General features: G+C 39.5%; 1 protein-coding gene across 1 annotated transcript in view; it reads left to right on the top strand.

Annotated features, from left to right (window-relative positions):
• The window catches only part of RIC8B (RIC8 guanine nucleotide exchange factor B), a 153062-nt gene that overhangs the window by 101676 nt on the left and 40458 nt on the right, over positions 1-10928 (top strand). Inside the window, exon 7 of the mRNA XM_006865251.1 lies at positions 8369-8513. Within this exon, the coding sequence (XP_006865313.1) occupies positions 8369-8513 (145 nt within the window). The remainder of the gene's footprint in view (positions 1-8368; positions 8514-10928) is intronic.

The following is a 10928-nucleotide window of genomic DNA, read 5'->3' as shown; positions in this document are numbered from 1 at the left end:
TAAAATTATAAAAAATTAAGAATGATTTAAAATTTTTAGGTCACATCCAAAATGCCAAGTCTATGTTTTTGATAATAAAGAAAACTGAAATTGACCACCTCCAAAATTGAAATTTCAGCTCCCATTTTCTGTCCCTCTTCTCATAGTACCCTGAGTCTAACACTTTCATCTTCATGTGGCTTGTCAGTCAGCCTTCCCCATTACTCCCACCCCTACTGTCTTCCACTCACCTTATGTTCTGACTGCCCGTCTTACCCAATTAGGATTCCATCTGTGGTTCATAACTGTAATCTTTCTCACTTTTTTTTTCTCTTCATGAGTAACGTGACCATATTGACTAGTCTATTACACTTAAGACCACCAACTCTTAAATGTAATAGACTAGTCAAAGTGATATCCCGCACACTCCTGGATAACTACTTCACTGCTCCTTTCTCTTTAAATTTATATCACTCTCTTTAGTCTCCTCATGCTCATTTCTTGATTGGATTTCCTGCTCTATCCACAGATTAAGAGAAAACTTCATCTTCCTGCTCTCCTATCTGTCTGCATCTATACTGCCATGTCCATTGATTCCCTCTCTATAACAGCAAATGAATTGTCCCTAATTTTATCTGGGGTCAGTCTCTTTGCTCGTGCCCTAGATCCTATTCCTACTCACCTTCTAAACAACTTTGCTCCTGCATTTATTTCCTCTCTTTTTTTTTTTCTTTTTAACTTTTATTTTGAATTGATTGAAGGTTTACAGAGCAGATAAATCAGTTGTACATTGAACAAACCACACACTTCATTCATCTCAGTGATTGATCCCCTCCATGCAACAACAGATACCCACTTCCGCCATGTGTCCCATTTCCATTCCTTCTCCATTCCCAACCTCTGAGTCTTTTAACTTGTGTTAATACTGCCCTTGTGATTTAGAATGGTTGACCGTTCTATGTTGTGTGTACCTCACTAGTGCTGTTGTCACCCTGTACTCTTATCTATTGCTAGGCTGAAAATTAAGCCACAGGGGTATGTATGTTCAGTTCCAGACCAAGGGCGTAAGTTTCGGGTTCCACCAGTCTCTGACCAGGAACCCTGATTTTTTTTTTTTTGAATTTTGGTCTACATTTTCTCCCACTCTATCCTGAACCTTCTAATGTGATCGCTTTCAGAGCAATTTGTAGTGGTAGTAGAAATATGGGATACTTTACGAATTTGTACGTCATTCTTTGTGCAAGGACCATGCTAATCATCTGTGTCATTCCAATTTTTGTATATGTGCTGGTGAGGTGAGCACTCTCTGTCTCTCTCTTCTTATATTAATCATTTTGTAAGATGTACTGGATCGTTTTTGTCAGCACCCAAACATCTTCCCTTAACCAAGTTTCTCAAGCTACCTCTCCATTTCTCTGCACCTCTTTATGAAGGCTTCCTAAGAAGAGTTTTCTATGAGCCCCCCCACCCATTCTATTCTTTTTCTTCTTTATTTCTCTTGATTCCTGTCTAATTAAGCTTTCGTGCTTTCTCCCCTACTACAAAAATAGCTATCAAAGTCATTAACCAAGTATTGAAGAGGAATGGCGTCAATTAGTGTCTGATGCATCAAATCTGTTCTTTAGATGATCTCTAAATTCAGGTGGGATATGTTCAGGGTCATATTTTGGCTATCTTTCACTTGTTTTAATTACCTTCAGCTTCAGCCTGAACTTGCATATGAGCAATTGATGGTTTGTTCCACAGTCTGACCCTGGACTTATTTTAGCTGATGATATAGAACTTTTCCATAGATGTAGTCAATATGATTTCTGTGTATTCCATCTGGTAAGGTCCATGTGTATAGTCATCTTTTATGTTAATTAAAAAAATACTTCCAACGAATAAGTCGTTGATCTTGCAAAATTCTATCATGTGATCCCCAGCATCATTTCTTTCACCAAGGCCATATTTTCCAACTACTGATCCTTCCTCTTTGTTTCCAACCTTTGTTTTCCATTTACCCGTGATTATCAGTACATCTTAATCACATGTTTGATGGTTTTCAGTTGGCAGAATTCTTCAATTTCATCATCACTGGCTGTAGTGGTTAGTGCATAAATTTGAATAATAGTGGTATTAAGTGGTCTTTCTTGTAGGCATGTATGGATATTTTCCTCTCGCAGTCTGCATTGTATTTCAACATATGTCTTGAAATATTCTTTTTGATGATGAATGTGATGCCATTCCTCTTCAATGTGTCATTCCTGGCATAGTAAACTATGGAAAAAAGTCCTGTCGATTTGTTCCTGTAATGTGTAAACCATATGTCTTGTCAGATTCAGAATGGCCAGTGGCAGTCCATTTCAGCTCACTAATGCCTAGTATACTAATGTCTGTGTGTTCCATTTCATTTTTTATAACTTCCAATTTTTCTGGATTCATGCTTTGTACATTACATGTTCCAATTATTAATGGATGTTGACAACTGTTTCTTCTCATTTTGAGTTCCCCATCAGCAAATGAAGGTCCTGAAAGCTTTGCTCCATTCTTGTCACCATGGTCAACTCTTAATTTGAGGAGGCAGCTCTTCCGCAGTTGTATTTTGAGTGCCTTCCAATCTGAGGCATAATATCTGACAGTGTTCCTCTGATGTTTATAAGGTTTTCAGTGGCTAAACATTCTGAAATAATCTGCCTCTTTTTCTTCCTAGTCTGTTTTAGTCTGAAAGTTCAGCTTAAACCTGTCCACCCTGGGTGTCTCTGCTGGTATTTAGAATGCTGATGGCATAGCGTCCAGCATTACAGCAACACGCAATCCCCATAGTACAACAAAATGTCAGACTCATAGCGATACTGTAGAGTTCCGAGGAGCAGCTGGTACATTCGAACCTTAACCAAGTTTCTTTACCTTGTTTCTTTACTACCATTCTGTTAGTAGTCCTTAACCAAGAACCTTAACCAAGTTTCTTTACTACCATTCTGTTAGTAGTCCAGTGCTTATCCTGTAGTAGCACCACACCAGGAGTCCCATAGCTTCCTAAGACAAGTCAAAAACCTATTGTTAAATAACTTATGTATGTGAAGTCTTGGGCCACACATTATGTAGGTACAAAAGATTGTGATAGTCACTCTTTGTCCTCAAGAAACATTGTAATATAAATAATAAAATGGAACTTGACAGATTCAAAGCTAGCTAAAGCTAAAAGGCAGAGTACAGAAGTAAACCTTCGTACTGAAGAGGGTGGACTGTAGACTATGATGGTCAAGAAAGACACCACTTTAAGTAACAGGTGATTAGCTTTGATAATAGTGTAATTTCAACCATGGTTAATTAGTTATTATACCCTGTAGTGAGCATCTGATTTAATACAATTTACACATACCCAAAGGAAATTGGTCTTGAGTTTTCAGTATTTGGGCAGGTCAAAAAGAGAACAAATGGTAGAGATTACTGACTCTGAGCTCTGGTAGCGTAGTGGTTACGAATTGGGCTGTGAACCTTAAGGTCAGCGGTTCGAAACTACCAGCCGCTCCGTGGGAGAAAGATGAGGCTTTCTACTCCCGTAAAGATTTACACCCTCGGAAACCCTGTACAGGGTCGCTATGGGTCGGAACCGACTCAACGGCACTTAACAACAACAACAACTGACTCGGGTTGTGTTAGCCTGGAAATGCTGGTAGAAAGGATGTTTGTTTAGTGTCTTTGAAAGAGCTGGAGAAGATTTGCCACAGAAAAGAAAAAAATTGCTGGAGACTAATATTTGAGGAGAAATATAAAGCGTCATGCATGTGTAGTTAGTGAGTGGTATACAACAACACTCCATAAAGAACTTATTTTAAGAGAACAAAACCATAGGTTAACATTTTTGTGGGATCATGTTCGTAGTGAAGTTTGTACTCTGTACTGTAGGTCCGTCCGAAGTACTTCACATTAGCTGTTACCATGTCATTTCTCTAGAAATTGGAGATCAACTCATTCTAACTGGCTCAATCAAATTTAAAAAATACACGTATTGCACAATTACTTTGTGCCTAGCTTTATGCTGCCTCTTACTAAAGATACTGAGATACGCATTCCTTAAACACTGGTAGATTACTTACTTCCCTGAGATTTAGTTTCCCGTCTTATCCAGTTGTATCTCCTTTTTCCACAGCGGTTGCTTTGTCTTAGCCTCTCTTACCTCCTGATAGACAGTCATTTTAGAACGGTGACAGGTTAGGTTGGATGGATTAATAAATACAGAAGTATAAACGTTGTTGTTGTTAAGTGCCATCAAATCTGTTCCAACTCAGAGGGACCCTGTATAGAGTTTCCAGAGAGCAGCTGGTGGGTTTGAACAGCCAACCTCACGGTTAACAGCCTAGTGCTGACCGTGCAGTGCCACAGCAGGACTCCTGTACATTAGGGGCATGTAATAGTCTAGCACAGACTCAGTGCACAGTACATTATTTTAATTCACGTCTGTCTCCATTACCTAGCAGAGTGTCTCACTCCTAGAAGACATTTCGTAAGTTACTTGAAATAATTACTTCTTCCTGCAATCAGCACATATTAGTAGAATACCTGTGATATGCCAGCAACTGGGTAAGCAACATGGTAACGAAAAGAGCCCTGCCTCCATGGCACTTAGTCTTGTGAAAGGCAGCAGATAAGCAGGTAACTCTGTACTGTGTCAGGTGATGGGTGTTATGAGGAAGATTAAAAGATGTTAGGAAAGAGAATGCTAAAGGTGACTCCTGGTATGGTGCTGTAGGATCACATACTGGACTGTGACCCATAAGGTCAGCAATTGAAACCCACCAGCTGCTCCCCAGAAAGTCTATACACAATCGCTATGAGTGAAACTCGATGGCACTTAGCAACAACAACAACAAAGGTGAGTTATATAGGGTGATCAGGAAAGGTCTCTTAGACACATTTGTGCAAACACCTGAAAAAGGTAATGAGTGAGCCATGCGGATTTCAAGAAAAAGTGTTTCTGGGTGGAGGGAACAGCAATGCAAAGGCCCCTGAGGTAGGAAAATGCTTGTCAGTTTTAAGGAATCCTCTGGTGAAGTAGAAATGAAGTAAGAGAAGTCGCAGGGAGCTCGAGTTCCTGGCTTTGTAAGACAGCTGTCAGCACTTTGTCTTTCCCTGTGAGTGACATGAGATGTCATGGGAATTGCAGGGTTTTGAGAAGCAGGAGTGGCAGATCTATCAAGATCACCCTAGTTGCTATATATAGAATGAATGGCAGGGACCACGTAGGAGGCTACAGTAGTCGTCCAGGTGAGACAGATAGGTAGTTTGGACTTGGTAATACTTAAGGAGGTAGTGAAAAGTGATTTGGATTCTGAGTATACGTCAAAGGTAGAGCTGGCATAACTCGCTGATGGATTGGATGTGAGGTATGAAAGACAAGGAATGAAGTGTATTTCCAAGTTTTTGTCATAAACAAATGGAAGAATGAACTCATCATTTAATGAGATAGGGAAAATGTGGAAAGAGCATGTTTGGTGGAAGCATCGCAAGTCTCATTTTCTGTTATTAAGGGCTGTCAAGTCGATTTTGACTCATAGCAACACTGTATAGGGTTTCCAAGGCTATAAATCTTTATGGGAGCAGAAAGCCTTATCTTTCTCCCATAGAGTGGCTGATGGGTTCAAACTGCTGACCTTAGGATTGGCGGCACAGTGTTTGTCCAACAGAGCTACCATGTTTCCCATTTAGAGTCCCATTTAGAACATATTAAATCTGAGGTACATGTAGGAGTCTAGACTTGATGGTATTTAACAACAACAGCAAATAGGATTCTGCAGATCATATTGGCTATATAAAGCCATGAGACTGCATGAGGTCTTCAATGGAGCGAGTGAACATAATGAAGAAAAGTTGTCCAAGAACTAGACCCTTGAATCTTCCAACATCTACATGTCAGGATGAAAAGGGAGAATTAGCAAAAAAGACTGAGACAAAACAACCAGTGAGATAGGAGAACCAGGAGAGAGGAGGGTCTGGGTGGATAAAAGGGTGAGTGAGTGAGCAAAGGAACAAAGCAAGTTAGAATGAATACTCTTCATGCATCAGTGTGTGGAACAGAGAAGACGGTGATGTCACCTTCTTTGCAGGATTACTGAATATAATAGACAATGTAAACCATTTGTTCCAGGGGTTGTGGCCATTAGATGCCATTGAGTCAATTTCAACTCACAGCCACCCATGTGACAGAGGGTTGTCTTGGCTGAGTCGTTACAGGAGCAAATTGACAGGGCTTTCTTCCATGGAGCTACTAGGTGGCTTCATATTGCAAGCTGAGTCTTACTTAACTATTGTTCCACCAAGCTTAAAAACACTAAACCCTGTTTCTGTTAAGTTGATTATGCCTTATAATGACCCTATACAGGTAGCCCTGTCCCTTGGGTTTTCAAGGCTATACCCTTTATGGAAGCAGACTATCTCATCTTTTCTCCTATGAAGTAACTAGTGGATTTAACTGCCAAGCTTTTAGTTAGCAGCTGAGTGCTTAGCTCACAGCTCTACCAGGACTCTTTGTTATGCTACCATATTCTAGGAACTAACGCAAGGACTTTTGATTGTGTGGCTCATGACACGCTATGGACAGCATTACGAAGTATGAGTATTCAGGAACACTTATTGTGCTCATGAGGAATCTGTATATGGACCAAGAGGCAGTTGTTCGAACAGAACGTGGGAACACTGAATGGTTTAAAATGAAGAAAGGTGTGAGACAGGGTTGTGTTTTTTCACCATACTTATTCAACCTGTATGCTGAGCAAATCATCCAAGAAGCTGGTTTATATGAAGAACAACGTGGCATCAGGATTGGAGGAAGACTCATTAACAATCAGTGGTATGAAGATGATAAACAGCCTTGCTTGTTGAAAGTGAAGAGGACTTAAAATACTTAACTGATGAAGATCAAAGAGCACAGCCTTCGGTATGGATTGCATCTCAATGTAAAGAAAACAAAAATCCTCACCACTGGACCAATAAACAACATTCTTATCAATGGAGAAAAGATTGAAGTTGTCAAGGACTTCATTCTTCTTGGATCAACTATCCAACACTCACGGAAGCAGCAGTCAAGAGATCAGATGACGTATTGCATTAGGCAAATCTGCTGCACAAGACCTTTTTAAAGTGTTGAAGAGCAAAAATGTCAGCTTGAGGACTAAGGTGCACCTGACCCAAGCCATGATACATTCAATAACCTCATATGCATGTGAAAGCTGGACAGTGAATAAGGAAGACCATAGAAGAATTGATGCTTTTGAGTTATGGTATTGGAGGAAAATATTGCAAGTGCCATGGGCTACCAAAAGAACCAATAGATCTGTGATGGAAGAAGTGCAGCCAGAGTGCTCCTGGGAGACCAGGATGGCCTAACTTCGTCTCTCATACTTCGAACATATTGTCAGTAGGGACCAGTCACTGGAGAATGATACTATGTTTGGTAAGGTGGAGGATCAGAGAAAAAAGAGGAAGACCCCTGTGAGATGGATTGGCAAAGTGGCAGCACCAATGGGCTCAAGCATGGCAACAATTGTGAGGTTGGCCCAGGACCAGGCAGTGTTTCGTTCATTTGTGCACAGGGTCGCTATGAGTTGGTACCGACTCAGTGGCACCTAATAACAACAATGGCAATGCGTAGATGAATGAGGCCCTGGTATGGCAATGTAGAATAAGTACTACACTGCTAACTGCAAGAGGTTCAAATCTACCAGCTGCTCCTCAAAAACCCCATGCAGTGTCACTGAGTTAGGAGTGACTCGATGGCACACAACAATTGCAATAAGGCACAGAAAGCTCTCTATAATTAATAGCTTTTTTTTTTTATTATAAAATAATACAGCTAAAAAGGAGAATAGGGTTTTTGTGTTTCAAAAATATAAATTTAGAAAATGCTATAAGATTTTAAAGCAGATAAAAATGAATATGGGTCAGTATTAGGGAATCTCCATGGAAAAAGAGAAACTTGACCAAACTCTAGCAAGGGTTTCATTACGGGTGTTAGGAGTAGTTGCTGAACTAAGTAGAAGTTCAAACCCAGATTTGAGTACAGTGAAGGTGTTCCTATTCAAATAAAGTGTTATTGTTGTTGTTAAGTTCCATTGAGTCAGTTTTGACTCACAGTGACCCTATATAGGTTTCCAAGGAATAGCTGGTGGGTTGGAACTGCCCACCTTGTGGTTCGCAGTCCAGTGTGGATGTTACAAATACAAAGTAGTATTATAGGTATGAAATTACTTGGATATATTTTTGTTTGTTTAGTTTCATTTTTTTTTTTAATATATAGCATGTAACTGAGCCCGGTAAACATTATAAGACCCTACAGTTATATGGAACCATTTTTGCTTATTACTCTAGTACCCACAGTTCAGGAGAATTTTTGTGTTTGTGCCATCAGGTTTTACCTCCATTAAGGGATGTGACAAACAGACCTGAAGTTGGTTCCACTGTGAGAAATAAGCTGGTGCGCCTCATGACGCATGTTGACCTCGGAGTCAAGCAAATTGCTGCTGAATTCCTTTTTGTCCTTTGTAAAGAGAGAGGTAAGTTAAACTCTTTGCTTTCTGCTTTTTTGTCTTTCTGAAGAAATTGGAGAAATTTTCCTATTAGTCATGGCCATCTCGTCCCACTCTTTCTACAGGGGATAAGGAAATAATAAAAATTAATAATTTTCTATGTACTTTCTGAATTCAAGGAGACATGTAAACAAATACACTAACAAACACACATTCCAAATGTGTCTTCTGTATACATAGCATAGACTCCTTAATAGATGAGTCAGGGAATGGAACCATTATGAAAAATATGCTAAAGTAATTCAGTTGCTACTATTTTGGTAAGTAAGCCGAAGACTGGGTTAGTTCCCTGTTTAATTCCCCCATAGAATTAAAGCTACAGGAGTTTTCATTTCTTCACTAAATTCTTTCACGAACAGTTATTGAAGGTGAGCTGTATACTATATTAGAAGTGTAAAATGCATAAGATATTATCCACACCCTTGATAGAAGGATTACAGAGTAGTAGAGACCAACTCTAATAAATAACTATATTACATTGAAATAAATATTACTTTATACATGCTTGGAAACCCTATACAGGGTCATTATGGGTCAGAATGGACTCGGCGGCACGCAACAACGTATGTATATGTATATTATATTAAAGTTAGCTCTGGTAGTGTAGTGGTTACGAATCAGGCAACTAACCTCAAGGGTGACAATTCAAAACTACCAGTGGTTCTGCGGGACAAAGATGAGGCGGTCTGCTCCCGTAAAGATTTACAGCCTTGGAAACCCTTTGTAGGGTCGCTGTGAGTTGGAACTGATTCCATGGTACTTAACAACAATTAAAGTTGATATATTAAAGCTAACAATTAAAAATATTCCTTAAACTATATGTATTATTAGCTCTACAAAAGGCAAGTTCTCCAAACAAGGTACTTTGGCTATTACTATTCAGATGTTCTCCTCAACTATTTCTGTCTTAATCTGCTGCTTTATAAATATACTTGATAGTCCCATCTAAGAAGATTTTGTATTCCACTATTCAGAAGTGCCCTGGCTGGTGAGGTGAATGTGGTGATAGAAAAGTCCACTCATTTCATTCAACTTCATTACTGACTGTTAGACCCAGCCACTCACCCACTGGTGTTCCTATTATGATGAGACCTAGTTCAGTCATGATCATTATGGTGAGACTCTACATAGCTGTTACACATTAAGGAGCCCGGGAGGTATAGTGGGTTACGTGTTGAGCCACTAACTACCAGGTGAGCAGTTTGAAGCCACCAGTTGCTCTAAGGGAGAAAGATGAGACTTTCTGCTTCCATAAAGATTAACAGACTTAAAAACCCTACTCAGGGTCACTATGAATTGAACCGCCACTCATCTGTCACTTTGTCATACTATGGTGGCTTGCATGTAGTAGCCATGATTTTGGAAGCTGTGCCACTGATATTTTAAATACCAGCAGGGTCACCCACAGGGGACAGCTTTCAGCTGAGTTTCCACAGGAAGACAGACTAGGAAGAAGGAAAGACGAACTACTTCCAAATATTAAGTCACTGAAAATCTTAATAGCAGAGAAACACTGTCAGCACCAAAATAGTGACTATTGAAACATGATGAAGAACACGAGAATATAGTTAGATGTAGTGCCAGAAGATGAGCCCCCTCAGGTTCGAAGGCACTCAAAATATAACTGGTCAAGAACTGTCTCCTCAAAGTAGAGTTAACCGTAATGAAACCAATGGAAAAAAAGCCTTTGGGACCGTCATTTGCTGATGGGGCACAACTCAGAATGAAGGCAAACAGTTATAAACTTCTATTAATCATAACATGGAATGTATGAAGTGTAAATCTAGAAGAATTTGAAATCGTCAAAAATGCAATAAGTGAGTTAACATTGATATTGTAGGCATTAGTGAGCTGAAATGGACTGGTATTAGCCATTTTGAATCTGACAGTTACATGGTTTACTATGCCAAGAATGACAAATTAAGGAGAAATGGCGTGGCATTCATTATCAAAAAGAACAGTTCAAGGTGTGTCTTAAGTACAGCACTGTTTGTAATAGGAAAATATTCATAAGCCTACAAGGAAGACCAGCTAATACTAGTATTATTCAAATGTATGCACCAACCACTAAAGCTAGTGATGAAATTGAAGAATTCTACCAACTTCTTGAGTGTGAAATTGATCAAAGATGCAATCAAGATGTATTGATAATTACTGGTGATTGCAATGCAAAGGTTGGAAACAAAGAGGAAGGATCAGTAGTTGGAAAATACGGCCTTAATGATAGAAACTATGCTGGAGATTGCATGATGGAATTTTGCAAGCCCAATGATGTCTCTATTGCAGATACCTTTTTTAAACAACCTAAAAGGTGATTATACACATAGACCTCATCAGATGGAATACACAGAAATACAACTGACTACAACTGTGGAAAGAGAC

The sequence above is a fragment of the Chrysochloris asiatica genome, unplaced genomic scaffold, assembly GCF_000296735.1.
Source record: "Chrysochloris asiatica unplaced genomic scaffold, ChrAsi1.0 scaffold00076, whole genome shotgun sequence".
Lineage (NCBI taxonomy): Eukaryota > Metazoa > Chordata > Mammalia > Afrosoricida > Chrysochloridae > Chrysochloris > Chrysochloris asiatica.
The sequence above is the reverse complement of the archived record's forward strand: the minus strand, read 5'-3'. Positions and strand labels throughout refer to the sequence as shown.